The sequence below is a fragment of the Megachile rotundata genome, chromosome 5 (genome assembly GCF_050947335.1).
Source record: "Megachile rotundata isolate GNS110a chromosome 5, iyMegRotu1, whole genome shotgun sequence".
Lineage (NCBI taxonomy): Eukaryota > Metazoa > Arthropoda > Insecta > Hymenoptera > Megachilidae > Megachile > Megachile rotundata.
This window is the reverse complement of record NC_134987.1, coordinates 6,371,160-6,397,500: the sequence shown is the minus strand read 5'-3', so window position 1 is coordinate 6,397,500 and position 26,341 is coordinate 6,371,160. Positions and strand designations below refer to the sequence as shown.

The following is a 26,341-nucleotide window of genomic DNA, read 5'->3' as shown; positions in this document are numbered from 1 at the left end:
TTTCTTCCAACGCTAAATTTGTCTCTGACGAATTATTAGAGAATTTACTCAGAAATTTATGATCAGTTTAATCCGAAAGCTTTATCGAACGTAATTTGAAATATACGTAACGAAGTATGGTAATGAGTTTTCATAGTGAGGAAGAAAGAGAAGAAATTTGTTAGATGAAAAATGAATTCGCCTTTGGACCTATTTCATTTTTTCCCTTCCATGAATTCGAAGTCCTATAAAAGAGAAGTTCGTTCTGCGAGTTAGTCACGCGATGTCGTAATTTTCGATGGATTAGGATTGGAAACTTTAATCCTTTCGCTATTTCACTTTTTAATTGATTCACGTATTTAATGTGTTCGACATTAAAACGTGGGTTGTATTTCTTCATCCCTTATTCGGGTATTTTATTTTAGGTATTACACTTTGACTCGTTATTATACCATTTACTACTTGTTAAAGACCATTTATTAGTTATTTAACATATATTTATTTTTATAATTGTGTTTATTTAAAACTTGCTATTTTCTTAAATGCACTCGAAAAATAATTGTTTTCATTCGCAGATCAAGTTTCGAATTATTCTGAGCTACAGGTTAATTAATTAGAATCAATTAGTAATCAATTAGTTCACTATTGAAAATCATTTAGTAATCGATCAGTAAATCAATTAAGTGATTAGTTAAATAATTAGTAATTGATGGGGTTAATTATAATTGATTAGTTATCAAATGACGATTCATTGAAAGCAAGCATACACATGCAAAGTGGAAATAGAAATAGAGTAATAAGATTTTCTGCATTTTAATAAATCAAATTTCTTATGAATATCTGTAAATATTTTTTAAATGAAGAAAAATGGTAAAAATGATAGATTCTGAAGTTTTTTTTACAGAATTTTCCATCAATGAATTCTGTAGTATCTATTACACAAAATAGGTTGAAATGTAATAAAAATAATAACAATGTTTATTTATGAAATCTTTAAACAATTTCCCAAATCCTTTAATATGAATTTACAAGATTTCTGTATGATAATTCAGAGTAGTTTTAACAATTTTTACAAGTGTTTTTATAATCATAATTGAGGGTAACAATTTTTACAAATATTTTTGTGATCATAATTGAGGGTAGTTATAGTAATTTATACAAGTCTTGTATCAAGAGAATATTTCACTTAAATTATTAAGTGACACAAAGACGGATACATCCATAAAAAGTCAGAAGCAATTTTTTCGCGGCTTTCAAAGAATAGTAATAGTGTCTTCCGTAATTTATGGAAACTAAACGCTAACGACTCAAGTCATGAAATATCTTTCCACCTCGAATTAACGTACTCTTCGTCTTTTCTATTCGCGTGTCCGTGTGTTTACTTACACAACTGTGCGTCACTGAAACACACACAAGAGCATAGGTACGCGTGTGTGTACAATAACGATACAGAGAGAAAAGCCAGAGAGCAATGTAATTTTGCATAATGGCGGTTTAACTTTAATCTTTTTTATGGTGTACGTAATGGCCCGTTAAGCGCACCCTTTATTACTCTACCCTTCTCCTCGCTACCCCCTTCTTTTTTTTAAAGTATCTTCACGCACCCTTCTTTCTTCGCTTCCTCAGCTTTTTTGCGCTTTTTCGGAAGATGCTTTAATTTCGTATGCTTGGAAGATTGTTTCGTAAATGTTTGCTGAGCGACGAGTGATTGATGGTGTTAATGAATTTCTTCTTGGCGTTTAAGGTGTTTGATTGGAAAGTGAGACTACGAGAGCAATCTTTACCAGATTTTTACTGTGATGTATATATGTATAATAGTTTTATGTTTTTACCAGATTTTTTCTTTAACGTATTTGTATATTTGGAGGGTGTTTCTGTTTTCTTTGAAGGGTGTTTAATTTTCATAAAGAATTTGTTATGACTTTATATAAGTAAAAGTCAACTTTTATGAAGAAAAATTTATGATAATTTTATACCCTGAATTGATTATAATTTTATTGACTAATAAACAAATTTATAACTTTAATAATATCAGTTTTATATTATATGTATGATCCAATAATTCCAATAATATTCAAACATTTTCTCTTGTGATTTTACATGTTTTGAAAAGTAATTAAAGTAAAAGTGTAATCAAATTTTATTATTGATTTTGATACTCTGAATTAATTATTTGGAACAGTTATAAATTTCTCTTGATTTTATGTTTATGAAAATTGAGATAATGGAGTCATTTATTGAATTACTCATTTACTTCGATATTTAATTTTACTTGAAAATATGTTTAACACAATAACTAAAGAATAAGTCAGAAAGTGCCATGCTTCCGAAATTTTTAATTATCAGTAACAATAGAACGATAGAACTACAACCGATAATATTCCTTAATTAAGAATTAAAATCCAATCGATTTAATGATTTTTTAATTGCACAATATACAATTTTTGATTAAAACTTTTCGAAAGCAAATTTTAATTAAGAACTTTTTCAACTACCTGTTAACCTCTAACAATTAATTAAAACTCGTACACCGCAATCAAAAGTTCAATCTTTAATTCACTTGCATCTCACAAGAAATAAAAATTCGCGTTCAATCGAGATTCAATCAATTTTAATCTTTTAACAAACACGATCGAATCAAAAATGAAATTTCTAAACTCGATTTAATGGAAGTAATTAACAACCGAAAGTTAACCAGTAATGAAAGAAGCTTTTAGTGAAATTTCATTTCCTATTTTGAATTTGGCATGTTGAAATAAAACATTAATCTTCAACATCCAGTCCTAAATTTATTCAACCAATATGTACAATTTCGTTGTTAATTAAAGGATATTTAATCATGAAGTGAACGTTAAGTGCTAGTTAATATCGAATTAAATAGTAATTTAATTATCTGGTACCCTAAAAGCTGTACATTACAGTCATATTGAATTAACACGAGGTCTTTTCAGATTCTACCTTTATTTTAAAATTAGAATTTAATTTTAATTTTCTGTTACCTTGTTCGAAATTTTATACTATTTTTATTTTATTTTTCCACGACTGAAAATATTAATTCTTAAAGTTTGTACGTGGATCATTCCACGCTAAATCGATCACTTTTGAAAGTCACCATCTCCGATTCTGCTCTAATCAAAATATGTTGCAGTCCATGTAAAATTAGAGGGGGTTTAAGTCATCATTTGGCCGGTTTCGAATTCGTTAAGTAATGAAAAGCCTTCAATTTTTGCCCATTTTGGCGAAAATAGGGTTCACTTAGGAATTTTTTTCTCAGAAACTACTCAACCAATTCAGCTAAATTTTTTTTGTTTTATTCATGAAGGATTGGGCTATTTTAAAATATATTTTTTTAACTTTATCAATTTATTATAAAATGTCGGAAAATTTAAACAAATTCTTTTTTTGCACGTGTGCAACCTTTATACAGTAAATTCATATTCTTATCATTTAGTTTACTTACTCTCATCACAAAAATGTACTATTCTTACAGTATACGGGCGAAACTAGAAAAAAATGTGCGAAATGATATAACGTTGAAAGGACACTTGAAAGAAATATTAAAAAGAGAATGGTGTAATATAGAACCTGACTTAAAAGTTTAGGGTTGTCAATGCCCGATATATTACGTGAAGTGATACGCCAGAAGGATTATGACATAAAATATTAATTTATAAAATTCCTGCTAAAATAATTCCAGCAATAATTAAGTGTACGAATACTTTTGTCCTGGCGATTTCTTACGGTCTCGTGAATTTCAAGTCATTTCAAGTTACTACATAATGTTATTGGTTTTTGGTCATTTGTTGCTATAAGTGTAATGTTTAATATACAGCTACATATGATTAAATATACTTAATAATATAGAAAATATTGTTCTTTTTATTTCTATATTTTAAGTATACGAATACTTTTGTCCTCATTTTCTCATATTTTCATATAAAAAAATTCTACTTTTTGCTTTCTTTTTACATTAGAAGCATTTTCAATAATATTTTTTAAATATGGTTTCATTCAACTTCTATATTAAAGGTTTAATTAAAAGAATTACTTCAAAACAAAATTACAGATTTTACATCAAAAGGTTTTGTCAACAAGTTATAGAATATTGTACCTTTATTTCTTATTATGAAATTAAATACTCTACTTTTTCTTCAACCCAACGGTAGCAATCGAAGGAATAATTTGTCATTCAACTTGATGTTGTTTTTAACACATTCATTTTTCGACTATTCTAAAAATTCATAACTGTTTACACGAAAGAAAAGCGGAAAATATAAGAGTATTCTGTCGTGAAGGAATTCGGTGGTGAATTATCGAGAAAAATCGGGATAAGAAGGCGAAGGGATGGGGCACCCTTAAGGACGCCTGCGCGACGTTAAAGCCGCGAAATATCGACTTTTTCGTGCGTTCCATCTTTCATAGAAAGCGGAGACGATAATCGCGAGTAAAGTGGAGCGTGTGCGATTATTTTGAGGTCGCGAAAACTTCATCTTCTTTCTATCGCAGAGAAAATCGATGATTAGAATCGTCGGGGTTGAGACGAATGACAAATGAACTCGTGTTTTTGAAGATTTGCAAATTTGCAATTTTAAAATTTGGGATATTTGGAAATTTAGAGATAAGAAGGTTTGGTAATTTGAGAATTTGAAAATTTGAGAATTTGGAGATTTGAAAATTTAGGTTAAGTTAATAAATTAAGGTTTCTATCCCTCTATTATTATCATCAAATTAATCATCACCCAGTTCCCATCAAAATCGTACAAATCCCCCAAACAGTGAGAAACTTAATTATCCTATTACTCTAAAACATCAAAGAAATATATAAAATGAATAAACCACAAGATTACGTGTAAACGTTGATACATTTTCCCTGCAATAAAAATCTGCCAACATAGTTGCAGCATTTCCATTAATACGTTACACGAGAGGTTAAAAGTAAATGAATTTTACGAGGGACACGTTATGATCTCGCGATGAGGAGGTTGCTCGAGCGTTTCTTTCTAAAATGAACGAAATCCTCTCGCGAGCAGAGACGCGACCTGTCGCCACGGAGACAAGCGGATTTAGCAGCTATTTGGACAGCACAATGGGACATCATAGAGGCGTTTCACGCCTGGTAATATCCTGGATGTCACCATGACGACAGAGCTTGCGTAACAGCTTGTGTTCTTGTCACCAAGGTGGTCCGCGACTTGGAAGGAAAAATTTATGCTTCCGATTTCGACTGCTATTAGAAATAAATTTATGAGCTAATAGAACTATCAGAAATAAATTTATGAGCCAACAGAACTATTAGAAATAAATTTTTACGAAGTTCTTATTTTTAATCAATTATGTAACCACCTTCGTTATCGACAACCTTTTGCCATTTAGTATGCAAAACTTGGATGTATGCAAAACAATGGAGAATTGGTAAAACTCAATTAATTTTTTAGCGAAATAACTGGAGATGACATTTTGGATATTATAAAAACTTTCAAATTTTTTGTCACTGAGAAAGTGTTGTAGCAATCGGAATAATTATTTACATCATTTGCAATATTTACATAAATAAATCATGGAAATATTCTTATATTATCTCAATTACTTAGTTACATGTTATTGAATTCTTACGATGCAACATATTAATATATCCATGTAGAAGAAAAATTATTATCGCTTTTGATACTCATCGTCTTTTACAGAAACAAGTGCAATTAAATTGACTCACGCTCTTTAAAATTACATTAAATTATTCACTTATCATGTTTGCATTAAACGTATCTCAATCAATATAGTAACCTCCTTTCAAATACATTGCAAACCATGACTAAAATGCACTCGAGACTGATTCCACAATCTTCTCAATGTACACTCCTGAACTTACAGTTAAGCAATTACAGAAGCTACAATTACATTTCTAAAAGTCCATATGTTCGAATAAAATGTCTACTACCAATTGCATAAATTGATTCGTGACTTAAAAACAAAAATACTAATCGATTTTGTCGACACTCTCAGAGTGTGATCTGAACAAATGTCAAGGTCCTCTGAGATATTACAAGAATCTCGGTTGCAAACCGATATATAAGAATTCCGGCGACTGTTGTCCTGAAAGTTACAATTGCGATCATTTGAAAAAATTGGCAAAGGATAAATGTTACATGAATGGGCACGAATATAACGATGATGAGGCATTGAGGAGCGAAGACCGTAACCGTTGCGATGTAGGATGTCACTGTAGCGCGAAGCCGCCTAATGAGTAAGTTTTGTTCACTAACTGATTATTTAACCTCTTAGGCGCGACTATAGTGGCTTTCATGGATACCATCTGTAGGACGATCCACAATAGTGGCTTTTCCGAATGTCATCGCAGATTAGTGTCAATATAGTGGCTCACTCATCTAGCTCACTCATCGTTTCAATTGAACGATCTTCATGTGTTTCGATTCACACTTTTTTGCCTCCGCCGCGTTTTATAAGAGTATTAACATACCTCACAAGAGTACATTACATGTAAATAAAAGATAACGCCAAGTTGCTCCATGGGAGCACCCCTTTGCACTAATAGATGCATATTGGAAATATTTGGAAATTATATACTTTGTGAATTTTCTAAAAAAATCAAACAGATATGGAAATTCTTAATATCACAATTTTTACAGTTGTTTATCTTTTAATTTTTAAATTGACAAATTTAGTGTATCTTGCGAGTCTACCCTCAAAATTTCAAATCAAAAGCCTCAAAATTGCAGCTTGTGTACAGACAAGCAAACGAAGGAATGCAAATGGAATCATGCCTGGAATCCCACTACGATCGGCAATAAATAGTTAATTATTCAACTAGCTAAAACTTGATCACTAGAATGGTCATCATATCTATTAATGGCCCTACGTACGTATAGTGCATAATGGCACAGAAATCCTCCCCGTGTTCATGAGAATCCGAGGGCTAGAATTTCTCGCGATATCGGAGCCTAGATAGTGTAAATCCGATGCACCCACAGCCTGGAAAATGCAATTCGAAACGCGATGCGTCGAAACGATGCACGTTGCTCGCTCGATGTCGATAAGCACACGTTGCAACTGCAGCATAAACGTAAATGTTCGTCGGATCCCCGACAATGCTAGCATCATCTTGCACACCAACTCCATTTCTGCTTCATTGAAATGCACGTGGACGTATGAATTGCTCACACGTGACACAACAGATCATTGTTTGGCAGATTGATAACGTTCCAATAATCATAGAAGGGTTGAATTAATCCTTCTTTGAATTATGAGGGTTAACATGACATCGATGAACTAATCTTATACTAAAACGTGCTTCAATGCTCATGAATGCCATTCGAAAATTTATGTAATACTAATTTTATAATAACATTATATCATAATTTGAAGATATATGTAATTTGCTACGAAAGTTAAGCAAATATATATTTTTAAATAGATGTACCAATAATATCTGGATAATTTGTAATTGTTTTGTGTATAACTGGATAAATATCTGTTTTGCATTTAATTATATTTTAATTATTCTTTTTTATTCAATTAAATTGTTCATAATTGTTTTGCATTTAATTGTAGAGGTGATAAGTGCTTTGTATTTGGAGACTTTCTGAGATATATTCTTTACTCTATATTTTTTGCATAATATACTTTACATATTTATGTTCAACAAGGTAAACAAATGTAGAATGTACAGTGTTTCAGATATTTTTGACAATTTGCGAAAAAAATGTTTTGAATAAAAGTTAATCAGTTTTCATCTATTAGGTGCTGCAATATTAAAAACTCCTAAAAAAACTACATGAAAATAATGTTCAGATTATTTCAATTTTCCTAATTTGCATAAAATAAATTTGTTTATTTGAAATTATAACTGACGTTAAAATGAGTTCAATGACCTGTTGTAGTTTGACCTTGAAGTGACCTTGAATTACAAAATTTAAGTTTCATCAGTAGAATTATTAATTTATAATCATTAATTACAAAATCAAATATAATTATTAATTTTGTATCTATACTTATTGAATATATTTTTAAGTTTATTGAGTAAATACAATTGTTAAAAATATTGTATATATATTTCTTAAGAAAATATAATTATTAAATACATTTTTAAATAATAATATATGTACAATTTTTGAATTGATATAATATAAGAATTATTATAAGAATTATTATAGTGTATGAATTTAATACATATTATTAAGTATAATCAAGAAATTTTTGTTCATATTTGTTTAGTATGTTGCAGACTCGTGCATTGAGTTGAAATAAATTAATTTAATCTATCAATAAACTATTGTATCATATCTGCGTACATAGCAGTAATGTGTAGTCAATGTGAATTTCAGACCGTATCAAATCATGTTTCCATGACCTTGAATTGCTAATTGAGTATTAGATGTGATAGTTTGTGTTTAGAATTCAAATGGATAGGTCAATCGATTATCGCTAATAACGTGATCTGTGTGAATATGTGAACGTTTAAATTCTTCAGGAATGACTTTTCTAAAGTTAGAAATAGAGATAATCTAACTTTCTTGTACAATTGCATTATATTATACTATTTCATGCATGTGGTCATTGTTTATTAAACTTAAAGAAAAGAATTAGAGACCCACATACATCACAGTGCGTGAAAGTGGTTATGTGAATTTGAATTATTAAAAAATTATCGAAATATTAAGGAAAATTTAAAGGTACGGGCAAACGGTATCAAGTTTAGAAAAACTGTATTCAATGTATTGAAACACATGACAATTAATATGAATTATAACTTATTTAATTGATTGTCAAAAGTATTGTTGATAGTAATGTTAAATATGTTTACATAAAACTTGTGTAATATATTAGTTTCGGTAGTGTTTAGTATTATTCAGTTAAATACTACAGAATAATCAAGATTATATTTGATACAAAATTTGATTTCGATTCAAACAAATACTAATTTTGAATAAATACGAATGATGTATTTTTGGTAAATTTTCTTGTAAATACATAAACAACGTATAATTCGTTTGAACCTCCCGAGCACCTGATTGACGCCATATTGTCTTTCGTTTCGCACCCAAACTGCGAACCTTCTGTCTCTTCATTCATTTAATTCTAATATTTGCATATCGTGTTTCGTAAATTATATTAACAGCATGATGTTACGTTTATTTAATTTGAATCTACAGAACTAACATGTTTGAACGCAGTAAAATAAAGAATAATAAAATGTTTCGCAAAGTAAACTACTCGTTTCATTATGATCTTTTGAAACATTGAGATATTTGATATTCATTCTTGACAGCCGTAAAATCTGAAGTACCAGCATGAAGTGATCTCATGTAATGAGCTTCATTAGTTCTACCAACGGGATACATAAATTTAAAAGGCCAGATTATGAGCTTTGAGCCTCCAAACTCTGCTGCCCGCATGGTGCTCGCCCATAGAAATCGTAAATTTTAACGAATTCGCGAAACAGGAAATTGCAAAGGATATGTGACAATCTCTCGAACAAAAATGATGGTCAATTTCTACAATTTCGTAATTTATATTTCATAACGTTACAAAGAAGTTATAAAAAGAAAATTGTTATGAAAAGAAAAATTTAATTAAAAATGGTGACGTTTAATTTCTTAAAATATACAATATCTAAAATATATAAAATTTATATGTGTAGCAGGAAAATTAATACAATTAAATCAAAAAACTACAATTTAGCTGTTCCTTTTATGTCTATGTAATCTAATTATGATATTTATGATTAAAAATTAAGGAAGATTATAAATTTGGTGTATTAGGATAATTAGGAGAAAAAGTGAAAATATTTTGGATAGTACTATTATTATTAATAATATAAAAAAATAAAAATACAGCAAAATAAAATTAATTGAAATAAAAATAAATATGAGGTAAAATAAAAATCTTAATACACTCTTATATCAACAATATCGATAATGTATCAATAAAATCTCTCAGTACTATGTCTTTCAAGAGACTGTTTTCGCTGCAACAGTCAAGGTGTTAATACAAATCGAGCTTAATAAGTTCTTGCAGCGGGCGTTGTAACGTTTGAAGAGGTTCAAAGAGTTTGGCAAAGTGTCGCAGATCGATCGATGGCCAAAGAGTTAAGCCGTTTATCGAGTTTGGTTTCGAGGGAGCTTTTGTCGGGCCGATTTCGTTGGCACGAATAACGATAACACAGCCTTAAACTTTCCCAACGGACGAGATATCGCTTTCCGGAAATTCCTGGGTGTTTGCCATCGTATGGTGTTCCGAAACTTTTGTGCGGTCTGTAACGAAGAACGGCCACCTTAACAGCGTGGAACTTACTTCCAACCGTTCAACCGATTGACTTTATATCGATTGCGATCTTCGATTCTTGTACCGACATATCTCACGGTTTCGTAAAATATCATTTTCCAGAACGTGAAATACTCTTCGAAACCGCTTAAAGTTTCAGACCGTTCAAAATCAGCTTAAGACATTCGGTGTGCCAATATTTTACCTTTATTTTTTATCGACGATATAAATCGAGCAAAAGCTCTTGGATTTTCTTTCTTTCTCTGATTTTAACACGTTTTAAGGATTAAAAGTTCACTCTTTTGAATAATAATTCCGTTTTTGAATAATAGTGATGAATATTCTGACAATACATTAGAATCTGTTATAAAGTGATTGTGATTTATGAATACGTTTTCAACTGCATTTTATACGCGTTCCTCTTTTTTCATCAGTATGACAGTTCTCTTCCTGTATGAACATGGTAGCTATTCTCTCACATTTTTATGTATTTCGATGACATTTTATGACAGGAAGATTATTAAAGAAAACATATGGAATACATTTTTTATTCTCAAGCTTGTTTTTATGTCCAGATTTTTGTAGTTCCAGTGACAAGTTTAGTCCCTTTGTAAAAGAACAGTGAAGTTACTAAGTAAAATATATGCAATGATTTCTGTTCTCGAACATCCTTTTTTTGTTTTAACATACAAACTTTATTATACTATTTAGTATAGTACTTATTACAATATATAGCTGATACTCCTTCATATTCTCTACAAAAATGTATTAATCTATTTATGTGAAAAAATCATTAGTTTAGGAAGTATTTTAATTCTAACCTGTTAGGAAATCGTGACTTTCTGGTCAATATTATGAATTGCCCTAACTGAACAGCAAATGTTTTCCTACATGCCTTGAGAGGTTACGTGTCATCAAACGAATTATGAGTTTTTGCTATTTTTTTGTTACGCAGTAACAGTGAAATTTTGTCTCTGTTACGTCTCTAATACGACGAATACGATGATACGGTGAATTATCACTTCGTAATGAAGTATTCCAAAGAAGAAAAGATAGACATGTTATCAGTTTATTTTGAAGCTGGGAAAAGTGCTACACATGCAGAAAGATTATACACTACGGAATGTCAGTACGTCATTAATTTCTCGATTCAGAAAGTGTTCTGATGAAAATGGTCGCCATATTGAATCTTTTCTGTAAATAGACATTAAAATTAAAATATCTTCTAAACTAACGATTTTTTCACATAAATAGATTAATACTTTTTTGCAAATAATATGATGGAGTATTAGCTGATGCAATAAAAAATATATGATTACATTTAAAAAAACATTAATGACCTTCATATGTCCTTTACACGTCCACCTAAAAACAAATATACCACCAGCATATGCCTCTCTCAAAACCATTCAACTTCATCTAAAATATTGTTTGCTATGAATAATAATAACGACGCAAATCTAGATGGCAAAATGTGGTGAACCAGCCTGTATAGTACAACATTTATTTCAATGTTTACTACAATATTTATTTTATATATTTAGATGACAATTCTCTATTCTCCCTTCAAAAGATTATTCAGAAACATGCATAGTAACAAATTACTATGTATCGTTATCAACGTATTCAGTAATAATTTGCATGATCCAAGACAATTTTCCATATAACATAATGTTATAGCCATAAAAGTGAAATTTTCGTACGTCATTCTAATTCGACAGCTGTACAATGTACGAAGTATTAAAAACGGTAATCGAAGAAATGTCAATGCCATCGATTTCATTTTCCTGCGAATTAAAACGAGAAATCTTGAAAGGTTTCTCGTTCAGCAGCTGTTCATTTCTGGTAAGAGTTGGCCGATGCTTGGCTTCGTGACTTTCCGCGAGATTACATTCATATTTGTTAAAAATGTCCGTCATTTCTGTCGATCACACGATCCGAAGCCGAATGGCTGTAAATTCTGTGAAATTTCGAATTCCATAGAACGCGAGATTGAACCATTAATCAGAAGGATAAAATAATTCATCGAATCCTGCGAAGCCCGTTTAGACATTCAGCTCGAAAGGATATTTGTTACTGTCGCGAACTTCTTGATTTAACTTTCGAGTGCGAGTTAAATTATTATAGGAAAGAGAACCGACCTTTTTGAGAACATTCAAGTCAAATATTTTTTTTGCACGACGTTCTGTATTCTGTTGTATTATGTTCCATAATCGAATTATTGTCAAATAATGTATGAAGAAAAGACTACTTCATGATGGTGATTTAACGAAAGTCTAATCGTACGAGTATTTAATTTTAAATTATTGTTAAAAATATTAGTATTACATCGAAATCAATTTCATTTTCACATTGCAATATTTTTAACGCTTCATAAATACTTATATGTAAATTCAATAATAAATTATAAAGTTGAAATGAAATTACGTTTATTTTTAAATTTATGTATAAGTATATACAACTTGTTAAAAATGTTACATTATGAAAAGGAATTGTAGATTTTTATGTAATACTCACATTTTTGACAATGATTTAAAATTGATATTACAACAAACATTGAGAATGTAATTTAATATACATTTGAAGTTACAAAAAAGTTGGCAGCTTAAAATTGTGTTTGAATACCATGCTATTACACAATGTTATTCCTACTGGATTGCACAAGTAATTACATACAAAATTTGCTTTAATAATTTATAGTGAAATATTTTACTTAAGATTACACGTCGAGGTTTACGAGTTACACGAATATGTTTGTATTATAATTGCAAGAAACAATAACAGTCTCTATACAATACAAAAGACAATAACAGTCTCTATGCTGTATATTACGTAAGACATATGTATTTAACACAGTGTATGTATTAATACAGTCATTCACATTAATATTCACACACAATACAACTTCTACGTTTGTTGTTGTTTTTCATAGGAGAACTTAATTTATATATACTACTTACTTCACAGAATGAATTCATTGTTAATTAGAAAATCAACAACTTTCTGCTGTAATATTTACTTGAATAACTTTAAACAAATTGTATTTTCACATCTCATTAACATTCGGACACCGGTACACCTTATACAAACCAGCAACATTTTAAAGCTATTTGAACTGCGGAGTAGTTTTATTTTATACATAAACGTCTGGAATATAATTTTACTCCAGTATGAGTTCACTCCCAAGTGAAAACAGCTAAAAAACATGCAAGGGAAGAGAAAGAATACCAGTTTCAATGAGAGGCAACTTGTAATTTACCATAGAAGGAAAGGTTAAACTAATCGAGAAATAGCATAGTTAGCAACGAAGAGTACAGTGGCAGACATTAAAAGATATAAGATCGCGTCGAATTTAAGAAAAGAGACAAACTCGAATTTTGAATGGAAGAGAAGACAGGAAATTACGACGTTAACAAAAATCCGCATTGCGGTGCTGTACAATTAGCTTCAGAAGTTTATCATGAAAGTGGAAAGAAAATCAGTGGTGAAACTGTGCGTAGAATAATGAGAAACTATCGGTATAATGGTTGAATAGCAAGAAGAGAACCGTACATTACTGACATAAGTAAAAACTGATTTTCGCCCGAAAATTTGTTGAAAAGTCTCAAGATTAGTGGAAGAATGTTTCGCGGATGAAAGTGAATATCGTATTTTTAGTTAGAATAGGAAAAATATCGTGTAGCAGAGAGTAAATGAAGCTTTAAAGCCAATCATTCAAACCTACTTTAAAACAGTAAGAAGCTTTTGTCACGGGAGTGCATTTTCAGTGCAGGTTTTGATGAATTGGCGTTCACTGATATTTTACATAAGAATAGAGATATTTAACATGAAGATGGTACAGACTTTCCTGCTAACTTTGTTCAACTACGCAGAAATGGTTATTAAAAAAATTCATGAGTTTCAGTTTAATGATCAATCAAATCTTTAAGCTTAATGCATCATTAACTCAGAGATTCCCTTAATTATTCAACCGTACTTTATGTCAATCACCCATTATTTATTCTAGGAAATCGTAATAGCAGTCCCGGATTTTCCAACGATGTAATTCCCCGGGAAATATCGAAGCACACGAGAAACACACAAGTCTTATAAACAGCGAATCTCGCGTTATTTACAAAGATAGTACACGTTCAGATTACGTAACGCTTGAATAATCCAGCAATTTATTTCAGAGGTGTCGCATTAAAACCGATAGATCCTTAGAAATAAAGGAATATCAAGGATTAAAAATACTGTATGTAAATAAACACAAAAGGGGCGGCATCTTAAGATAAATGTATAATTGGGACGAGATTTAATACTTAATGTCTCGAAATATTACAGTTAAAATTACGTTCGTAAAATTAGTAAAATATAATAATTTCTAAAGGTGCGATTAGAGAAACCTTTACATTCGTTATATATTTGTTAATTAAAATATTTTAAATATTTAAAAAGCTAAATTTTAAACTTGAACTTGAAGTACACCTCAAGCGTATGAAGTACACCTCAGTTGATGAAGCGTATCTTTAATTTATAAACGTTTGCGACTACCGTTTCCAATGAATATTATCATTGAAAATTAATTACGTGTATTGAATACTAGATAATCGTATGATATGCTACAGGGTCGTAATTAAGATTGATTTTTACTTTCTTGTCGGTGCAAGAGGAGGAAAAGGCAGAGCCCGCAAAGTTTCATTGAAAGCATTATCGGAAATTGCTTAAGAAGTTCCTTTAATAACAACTTTCTTGGGTATTAACACGAATTATTTTCAACTTTTCAGTCTTATAAAACCTGGCCGTCAAACTCTCTTTAAGTATTTACACGATATAATACTTGGCCACAACAACTTTTCGTCCGATGTCTGTCGATAAATATGTATAGCGGAACAATTGGGAAGTTTGGAACGGCAAAATAGAGCGAAGGAACTCTGTGATTGACAGCGTGATGTAGTAATCGAGGAACAGCGGTATTAACAGATTTGAAATTCTAATTGTTTTCTCACTTTTAAGACAGTAAGACGAATTTTTTTGTAATGATATTTGTAATAAATTGCTACAACCAAGCAATGTTTATTTGTAGCATAATAAAGCATAGTATATTACTACCAAACAATAGTACTTTTTGGCGAATTTTTGGTCATATAAAGATAAACTAGAAAATAAATAATTTTTCTTTTGGAGCTTGAAAATTATGGTTTGTTAATTCATACTTTTTAGAAGAAAAGCCTGAAATTGATCGAATTGAATTTTTTTTATTGATTTATTGCATTATTGAATTTCTTGAATATATGAGGAGAAATCTTAAATTATTTCAATTTACAATTACTTGAATTAATATAAGTACATGTGGATAATTGCAATATATTGTATTTGATTATTAAGTAATGCAATAAATATTCCATTTTGATTGCTGCTGAAATCGTTAATATTATTCGATTTCATATAAGTGTTAGCAATTGCTATTCTATTAATTAATATTCGAAAGTCTTCCATATTTTTCGTAATTACTTGATTATACTAAAATCAATTATTAGATTATTGGATTAGACTTTGCACTAGTAATTAATAATTAATATCAATTAGTATTCAAATGATATAATTAATATTCAAAATTCGTTTTCTCTATTTTTTCTAATTAATCGATTATTCGATTGTTGGTTCTTTGCACTACTAATTAATATTAGTAATCCAAATACATACATTTTTAATCCAAGTCCGTCGCCCTATTTTCCACAATTGTACAACTATTCGATTACATCTTGCGCTATTAATTAATACATGCTCGATATCATTTAATATTGAAGTCTTCCCTGTTCTTCATAATCCATGACTACACCTTGCTCTATTAATTAATACATAACATTAATACCCAAAATTCCTCCTTCCCTTTCTCACAATTTTCCAGTTACATAAAAGCTCACAGCTTTGATCATCAATGACGAACGTGTCATCAATGGTGTTACGTTTGTCTCCATCTTTCTTTTCACTGTCCGTTTCATTTCACTCTTCCTGTATCCACGTTTGGTCGACGGCCTTCGTAACACGTTTGTGCCACGATTTGATAAAGCAAACGATTCTCCCACTCGGAGTGGAATCCTGACCTAGGAAATTCCCTCTCCATCGTTCTTCGTTTTCCTGGACTCTTGGACAATCGAAAGTATAAAAGACACGAGACAGTTGTTGTTTGTACAGTCGAGCCGAGATGATGGCTAGAATTCGTGATTCATGTTCGTTTGTTCAGAGCTGCGTCCTTCTGGCGCTGCTCGTCGCTGTTCACGTGGCAGGACGAGGTGAGAAGGATCATTATCTAGGAGATTCATTACTGATTTAAAGACATTTTGTATTCAGGACTGTCAATTTTGAAAGAATTACTGGGTTATTGTGAGTGATGTTTGTGGAGTAAATTAGATTGAACAAAATTCTTCTTTTGTCTTTTATCTTTTGAGAATTTAGTACTGGGTGGTCAAAAGAGGATAAACGAGGCCACGATAAAATTTCAAATTCTGTAAATATTTGTACTTCTGTATTCATCGCGGACCTCTTTTATCTTGACCAGTTAATATATGGTGTAAAAAAATTCTCTCAAAGTTTGAGCTCAAATGTGACAATATAAGAACCCCTTGGTTTATAATATCGAGAATTATGACGCACGTTGTAGTTCGAATATGACAAAACTAAATTGTTTTTCCATAAAAATCGTGGTTAGATTTCGATACCAATTATAACTTATACAATAGCTAAATTTTTAAATAAACTAAACTAACTAAAATTTTAACAAAATTTTTATAATATATTATAATATGATAACTAAATTTTTAGATAAACTTAACATTTTAGCGTTCTTTATTTATCTTAATATTGCAGTAACAAATATGTAATTCTGACTGACGCAAATGTCGAAAAATGTGTAGGTTAAGGAGATAATATTATCGTCAAAATGTGGCACGTGTGAAAAGAAGTATAAGCAAAATTTTTTACACGAAGTGTAATCATTGAACAAGATTTAAAGTAAAGAACAATTTTAACATTACATTTATAGATAATTAATAATGTAAGATTTATATTTGATTTATTTTTAAATTGAAATTGAAGTAGAAAGGGGTGACAGGGAAACTAGTACACAATCATTCTTTATTTTAACAAAAATTAATATTTGAACAGAGACTTCGTAAAATGAGAAATCAATTTTAAATGAAAAATTTAAGATTCATTTCGACGTTTTCCATAAATCTAGTGTTATTATATTTATGTAAGGAATAAGAAGTTTAAATTATGAACGAAGAAAAATATATAGAGTATAAATAAACGTAAGCAAGTTTTTTAAAGTTAAATGTAATTATTGACGAATAGTTACAGATTATTCAAGACAATTACAGAAGATCCTAAATATAAAATGTCAATAATTGGTAAAAATAATCAGTGACAAATGTTGTAAATATTCGTTAAAAAATCCATATAACGCTTCTGAAAATTTTGATAATTTTTATCCAAAACCTTAATAAAGTTTGTTGAGTAGTTGCATATAAATTGATTATAAACGTTGTCTTTACAATAAAAAGTGCATATTATAAAAATGGCTTGACGTAATAGAGGAGTATAAATTCAACAGCTAAAAACTTGTTCTCTTTTTTTTTTGGAATGGATTCCGAAATATCGGAAGATATTCAAATTTAAATATGCATAAATAATTCTTGCATAACAAAAATATAACGTAAGAATGTATTGATATAACAATGAAAGGCCAAACTGTGATCAACTGTTCCACCTTTTTCTATAAATATGTAAAATTTGGAGAGGAGTGTTTATTCCGTGAGATATCATGGCAGCCATTTTGAAAAGCATAAGAAACGCGGCATTCAAAGGAAACTCAGGTTCTTTAAATTCTAGCGCATCGTTCTTTTAGAGTCGTCCTAATTATATTATTTTAATAAATTTGGAGAACACATTTTCAAAACGTAAAATAATGCAATGGATTAATTCAGTAAAATAATATAATAAAAGATACGTAAATTTTTGGACCGAGTGGAGAAAACTATTTAAATAAATTACTAATTAGAGATATGTGATAGAATGCAAAAATACAATTCGAACTGTAAAACATATAAGCAGTTAAAAATGTTATAATATTTCTTCTAATATTTTATTTAAATTAACTTATACCATGAAGATTATATTTAATCTTTTCGAAATTAAATATATACTTTGCAATTACTCTCCATTTGAAATTACAAACATATACTTTATTTAGAAAACTATTTGTTATTTTTAACTATGAAGACTTTAACAAGATATAATATAAAAACATTTAAATAAACATACAAAAGAATACTTCTTACACATTGTAAAATAATATAATATATTACAATATCATGTAATATAATAGAACATTATGTAACATTATATTCAAATCATGGTGATTAAGAATTAATTTTATAATCATATCACGAAACTCATGGTGCCAAAGAATTATTAATTAAGAAATTAATAATCGACATGTTCTCTGACATAATTCGAATTAGTTTAGAATATGTACAATTTTATCATATTCGTTTTAATGCTTCATTATTTGAATAGTTTAATCATTATAGCACGTAATGTACCAGAAAAGTATTGCATACAAAATTAATTGATACAAGATCACAAAGTGTTTGATAGAACGAGAATTAAGTATAATTTTACTTCATACGAATACGGACATTTAATAATTTCATATTTCTTTGATGCATTATCCCTCCGTTCGATTTGTATCAGTTTGTGATCATCGATGGTTAAACCGATCATTAACTAGGAAATCGAATACTGACGCACTGATGAATGTTTTCAAGGCACTTGATGATATAACGGTGAATAAAGAGCAATTTCATGAAGAGTTAATAATTTTGCTCTATTCGTTTGATACATTATCGTTCATTGTTTGATTTATATTAAGTTCGTGATCATTATGCTAGTTCAAATATCAAACGATCATTAACTGGGAAATTGACGATAACTCGTGATTCTCGTATAATTTCAATTCATCATGTTTGTTAAATTTATGCGGATTGGTAATTGGTCAATTATTGAATTCCGTTAAACGTATAATTCTTTTGTTTAATGAAATAATATTAACGCGGTCATAAAGCAAAATTACAAAATGTATATAAAATATTTCTTTATTTTGAATAAACAAAGACAGAAATTAATTTCAACTCATTATTCATTATCCCATTTAGGATATTGTGGTTCATTTTTTATACGAGAATATTATTACTTTTATGAAAAATAAAATATATTAATCTTAAATCTCTCAAATACTTGTAACAAAAACTTAAACAAAATTTTTATAATTCAAACATTTAAAATTGTAAAATATAACATTTTAATTAGAAATCAACTCTGTATTTGATTACACAAAAACTTCAATTACCTGAAAAGGATTAGGACAATTTAAGTTACAAGTACGATTAAATGATCAAATTAATCCTATTTTATAAGTATAGAGAAATTCAAGAAATATAAATTATAAATTCATCCAAAATTTTTTTTGGAGAATTTTAAAAATTGTATAAATATTAGCTTCATGTTTCTATTAATTTTTTAACTACTTATTTTGGACTGTGTTCTTAATTATCACAGCAATCACTACTAATTAGAATTTAAAATATTAATTGTCCTATTACACAATTCAAACAAGCAAGTGATGTATTCAAAGAAAAATGTATTTGAATGTTCATAGTTACAGTAATTCAGAGGATGATTAAGTAAAAGATTGCCTATAATAATAAATAACTATAATAAATATTCGATGATAACAAAAGAAGATTAATTAAAGCTCAAAATAGTTGAAATATCAATTATAAGTGAAAATACTCAATAATTCAGTAATTCTTTCATCAGTTCATCCAACTAATTTTCTCCAAATTAAACTGATCATTATAATAATTAAAATATTGAAAGATCAACAGCACCAAAATTGACACATAATTTTTATATTTTCTGTTGGGGTGTTAAAGAGATCTGTGATCAAACAAAATGTCCTGGCCCCCTGAGATATTACAAGGATCTCGGTTGCAAACCGGTGTACAACAAACCTGACGACTGTTGTCCTAAAAGTTTCAATTGCGATCATTTGAAAAGCTTGTCAAAGGATAAGTGTTACGCAAATGGTCACGAGTATAATATCGGGGAAGAATTGAAGGACGAGGACAAGAATCCTTGCGATTTTGCGTGCAAATGTATGTCGTTTGATAAAAGTCCGTAAGTATCAATGGATTTACAGTTTGAATAAATCATTGAAAATTTTGAGTCAAAGGTATTCGTGTATTAAGGGTTTTTAACGAGATTAAGGTCTTTTCAATATTTGACTTAATAAACGAAGTTCATCCTTCACAGCCACATTTCAGAATAACATATCTGGCACGTTGAGACGTTTAAGACCCCAGTCACTACAAATATTTCTTACAAAGCTTTCTTACATATTTTAACTTGATAAAATTATAGATAATTTTTGAAACTTGTTTTAACATATTTACATAACTGATTTCTGTATATTTGATCATTGAAGAGGAAAACAAATTGGAAACGTGAAAAAATTGCAAATACGACGGTTTTCACAGAAAAATTCTTTCTTGTCGATTTTAATTTAAAGAACTATCTCTCTTGAGATTTTGTTTGAGAAAAAAAATAGTAAAAATACTGGAATTTCAAGAAATATTTATTCAGATTTTCAGGATATAACGCGACTAAAATTGAGTTTTAAGTTAAATTAAAACTGACGTTTGTGGTCAGATATTTTCTCGATTTATTTTTTTAACCTGTTAGTTTATAAAAAGAGCCTTCAAAAGCTCCTTTCGTTTGCATTTTCTATAAATAATTAATTTAATTAGATTTACAACGTCGATCGCATATCACCGCGTTAATTAATTGAAAACAGATGTCTAATATGAAACGACTATTTTAATTTTTTATTATATCTTGTTTGAACTGGGAAAGCCTTATTTTTGATCACATCTTTTTTATTGAATTAGCGGAGCCATATTTTTGATTATATCTTCTTTATTGGACTAGAGAACTCTTATACTAGATTATATCTTTTTTATTGAACCAAGGAAGTCCTATTTTTGATTGCATCTTTTTTATCGAACCGATAAAGTCTGATTGTATCTTCTTTATTGAATTAGCAGAGTCCTACTTTTGATCACATCTTTTTACTGAATTAGTAAAATGTTGTTTCCACTGTATATTTTTTATTGAACAAGGAACATTTTCAACGTTAACACTTACATAATTTTGTCAGACAATGTTCTTTTTTTTTAAACATTTTTATAAAAGTTGTACTTTAAAAGTCGGTCAAATTATCGTGAAAAATTGTAAAAGATTTTACGAGTGTAACGATTCAATTTTTTTCATTAAATGCAGTAGAAATAAGCGTAATTTATATTAATATGTGAATTCGAAAATAAAATCTGTAAGAAATTGTGAAATATTGCAAAATTGTAGTTCAGGGAATTTAGTAGTTATATCTATAGAAAAATAGATTTAAAAGATTTATTATTTATATTTTATATATTTTAAACATTCACATAGATTACATTATATTCTAATTTGTAAACAGTCCCAGTTTCATTTGCGCGGCTTACGACTGTGCTTTCATGTCGCAACCCAACTGTTACTACCAAAACTCGTATGATTCGTGCTGTCCAGGACCATACGTTTGTCGTGAGTAACTGAAAAATGCAACTTGCATATATTAAAAATAAAGCAACAGAAAATCGTCACTTACATTCATACAAGTTGCAGTTTTCTGTCTTACAATGTTTTACAAATTATAATTATTGAGAACTACATTTTTTTGACAATTTCTGAAATTAACATCTTTAATATAAACACTTACTGTTGATTTTAAACGAATTCGGTAATATTCTTTAGTTAAGGAAGGAGAAGAGAGACCTACTTGCGAAGTAGACGGCAAAATTTACAAAGACGGAGAATCCTTTAGTCCAAAATCCGATCCGGAATTGGATTGTTACTGCAAACCAGGATACAAAGGTATAAAAGGGTTCTATACTGCGAATACAGTGTTACGAATTCTGTTATATTATACAAAATTCAACAGCTTTATTTCAAATGTGTTTCACATTAAAACTAGTTCGAGTCCAATAGTTTATTTACTTTTTCGAAAAAATAATCGAAGTCCTTAGTATTATAACGTTATACAATGCTATTGGACCTCATATGATATTAACCTAACCTCTAAAAGATAATCCTTTGATTCATTTTCTTTGAAGTAATTATGTTCAGAAACATCAGTTCGAGTCTTACACTGTAAAATGATCACCTTCTTGCTTAATTTTTGATCTCAAGATTAAGATTCTACGTGTGCCACCAAAGAAATTTCATTGATTCGATGAACAATGATTCAAGAATTAGAATCCACTTCGATTAAAGTGATCCCAAATTTCGCGTTCAGGTGATTGATAATTAACCTAACCTTTCCGAAATAAGCTTTTAAAATATTTCCTTTGAAGCAGTTGTGTTTGTAAACATTAATTCGGATCCTAAAATGATCGACGTAGAAATATTAAGAAGGACCGGTTTATCGAACAGATGAATTACACAAGAATCCCGATTCCGTGAATCATGATTCGGATTCATTTGTATTTTAAGAGCCCCAACCTTCATTTTCTTTTGTTTCACACAATTGGTGAATAATTTTACAGTTTTTAAATAGTGATTCTTAACGTTAGAACAATTAGAATCCTATTTTTATAATATTATTGTCATAACTGCTGAATTAAATTAATTTTCTTTTCGTTAAAATAATTTTACCATCCCTTTGCAGTAAACAAATTTGAAATACTTCATAACCATTTATTAATTACATTTTCAATAGCAGATTTTTAACATATTATTACAATTTGCAATAAGTAGGTATACATGATATTTTTAAGCAAGTTTTAAGATCAAATATCGCGTTTAGGTGAAAACGTGGAACCATTTTGCAAGAAACCGAATCGTGATTATTGTTCTCCCCTATTTCGAAATGCGGCTGATGTGCACCGAATGTGTGCACCCGTATTTTACGATGGGCAAAATCCACAAAAAGATTGCAGCGTTACTTCCAGATGTCGTAAGTTTAAATAGAAATGTTCAGTTCTAACATAAATTTCCGGATATACAAAATTATGTTAATTTTTGCAGAAAATGCGAACGATACCGTTATTCATAATCACGACAGTGGTAAATCTTTATCTGACGACGAAGGTACGTTCAATTACGAAACGTGTTTTAATTATACAAACAATTATTACTAATTCGTTAACATTGATAACGATCGTTACTAAATTTATCCTTCTTAATCAACTTCCTTCTAAACAATTATAATTAGCACTCGCTAAAATTTTATTTATTCACGTGTGGACATGAAATACCTGTTTCATTTAACTGAACAAATATCACTAATTAGTTTGCTTTCTTGCACATTATATATTCGTTAGGTACATATGTTTCATTAAATTAACAGCAATATTCGCTGCAGAAGTGCTCGCACCGAAATTTATGATGGAGCATATTTCACTTTGAACCATTGTTTACTAACGTGTCATTCATTTTGTGTTCAAATCTGTAAAGTATTTGTACATAAATTTTCCTCTAACTTTAACGCTTTGAACGATCAATTCTATCAACGTTGTCAATGTTTTATGGACGGTGAATGTTATTGAAAATCGCAATTAACAGTAATTTTATATTCAACAAACTTGATTGATTGTTCTAACAATATTTATTTGCTTTTACTAAATATAGAATGAAGTATTTAATAATATTTATCATCGGATAATTGTGGTTTTTGTAGAATGAGTGATTCATTGAATTATAAATTTATGTCTAAATATGACGTATAAACTATTAATAGTATTATTAATTAGATGTATTAATAGTCAAACTGTAGGTTAAATGATGGTTTACTATTCTGTGTGGCTAACTTTGTATATCTTGAAATAATTTATTCTGCAATACAATAAATTAGCACACACTACAACATTTAGACACATCTAATTTAGGCACAGTCAGAAAATTTATTTATTTTTTAATTTTATTAGAATACAAATTTTAACCATAATAATTACTATATTTTAACGTTAATAAAAGAATATACGAGTACAGAAAATCTTGCATTTATATAAGGTGTTTCAATTCTGTTACAAGTTGTTATTTTCATTATCTTCAATGGCAGACGAAAATATCAAATTCGATCCACAGGGATAAATATAATAATCAGTCTTTGCTTGAAGCCATATTTGCCGAAATCTTAAGCTAATCCTTTTCTAAATTACTTACTTAAGTATTACTTAATTGATATTCTTTATGTTTTTAAAAATATTGGAGACACTGCCTTGTAACATTGTTAATGGAACACCCTGCATACTTTGCTGATTCTATTTTTACAATTAATATCTACTTGATAAATAATAAGTGAAGCCCACAATTTCTTTGAATTTGTTTGATTTTCAATTTTTTACCGTAATGTTTAGGTATGAAAATCCAGCGAAATTAACCTGGTATAGTGTCTGATGATTACATCAACCCTTTGCGCTATTATGTCGAGTGTGTCTCCACATGTGTATCTCCAAATGCCTCATATGTATATTTCCTCATTGAGAACTCCTTTCTTGACTTACACTACACTTAATACTTGACGTATTTTTAACCGACCTCGAAAAAGGAGGAGGTTACTCAATTCGATCAGTATATTTTTTTTTGTAAATTAAGGAGTAAGCAAAAGCTATTAAGGAATGCAAAGAATTAACATATGTCACTAATTCATGAAAGTTAGGGAAGACAATGAGAAATTGTCACTGTTTCATCAATTAACACTGCTTGTAACAATGGACGTCGAACTAATGAATATTGAGACATAACTGTGTGAGACATAACAACACTGAATTGTGTTAGATGAGGATATTTTTTTAATTTTCCAGAAAGTAACGTATGCATTTTCGGTGACATGAAGATGCACGTGGGCGATGAACTTAATCAAGGAACAGACTACGATTCCGTTTGCGTGAAATGCGTTTGTGAAGTGCCACCTTTCCCCACGTGTCAACGTCTTCCGTACTCCAAATGCAACGATACGCTCGAGCCTGTCATGTATGCTCCCAGTGATTTAGAATCTATTCCAAGAGCAGAAGGTTTCTAAATTTCAGAAGGTTATTCCGAAACAATCAAACGGTTTTTCAAATCGTTCTGGTTTAGCATGTATACTGGTGTCCGTAGTTTCATAACTTGTAAGATATGTAACATATGTGCAAATTTAAATAAACCCTAACATGTTGAGTACGATGTCTAACAGTGTAAAATATGATATGAAACTAAAAAGGTTGTAGTAAAGAAACTAGAAAGTTGTTCAGTCGTAAAACAGAAAATGTGAATTTGCAGATACGTTGCAAAATATGTGACATATGTGCAAATTTAGATAAACCTTAACACATTGAGTACGATGTCTAACAGTGTAAAATATGATACGAAAGTAAAAAAGTTGTAGTAAAGAAACTAGAATGTTGTAGTTCAGTTGTAAAACGGAAAATGTGAATTTGTTCATATGTTGCAAAATATGCAACACATGTGAATTTAGATGAAGTACATGTAACACGTTGAGTGCCATGTCTTTGGCTAATAGTGTAAAATATGAAACTGGAAAATTGATTCGAATGACTACTTCAAATTTATTTAAAATTTACTTGATTTTTACTTCTTACAGGATTGTATCATGTATGTTATAATTTATGTATGTTAATATTTTTTTCTCATAAAATTTTAATGGATTTTATTTTGGTGCCTGACGAGGATTTCCTTATAAATTCACGCGACACTAAACGTATTAAATCACCAAAAATGAAAAGTATTAGATAAAAACGTATATTCACATACCCAGATTTGTATTATTTCTGCATTCGTGACACCAACGTAACGTCCAACCTGACGTACTGCATCTGACGTACGAGGAAAGTCCCAAAGTCGTGACCTTGTTTCGAACGTCCCACCTTCTTTTATTTGCTTACACATGTTGAACTTACCGATATGCTAAAACGATTAAATATTTTGACACTGTTTTTGCGACAAG

At 29.6% G+C, this 26,341-nt stretch overlaps 2 protein-coding genes across 2 annotated transcripts in view; both read left to right on the top strand.

Annotated features, from left to right (window-relative positions):
* Nucleotides 1-26,341, top strand: part of LOC100876884 (uncharacterized) — a 146,184-nt gene that overhangs the window by 20,508 nt on the left and 99,335 nt on the right.
* Nucleotides 16,384-25,557, top strand: LOC100876996 (kielin/chordin-like protein). Its single transcript, XM_012291722.2, has 7 exons — nucleotides 16,384-16,532; nucleotides 20,235-20,478; nucleotides 21,836-21,939; nucleotides 22,150-22,269; nucleotides 23,201-23,350; nucleotides 23,422-23,484; nucleotides 25,200-25,557. The coding sequence occupies exons 1-7, from the start codon at nucleotides 16,445-16,447 to the stop codon at nucleotides 25,415-25,417; spliced, it is 987 nt and encodes a 328-aa protein (XP_012147112.2). The 5' UTR covers nucleotides 16,384-16,444; the 3' UTR covers nucleotides 25,418-25,557.

What these genes read in the sequence shown, in the direction of transcription:
- LOC100876996 (XM_012291722.2), top strand. Translation starts at nt 16,445, where the DNA reads ATGATGGCTAGAATTCGTGATTCATGTTCGTTTGTTCAGAGCTGCGTC. An exon ending in TCCAGGACCATACGTTTGTC is followed by an intron (nt 21,940 to 22,149) that starts GTGAGTAACTGA and finishes AATATTCTTTAG; the next exon opens with TTAAGGAAGGAGAAGAGAGA. An exon ending in CAGCGTTACTTCCAGATGTC is followed by an intron (nt 23,351 to 23,421) that starts GTAAGTTTAAAT and finishes TAATTTTTGCAG; the next exon opens with AAAATGCGAACGATACCGTT.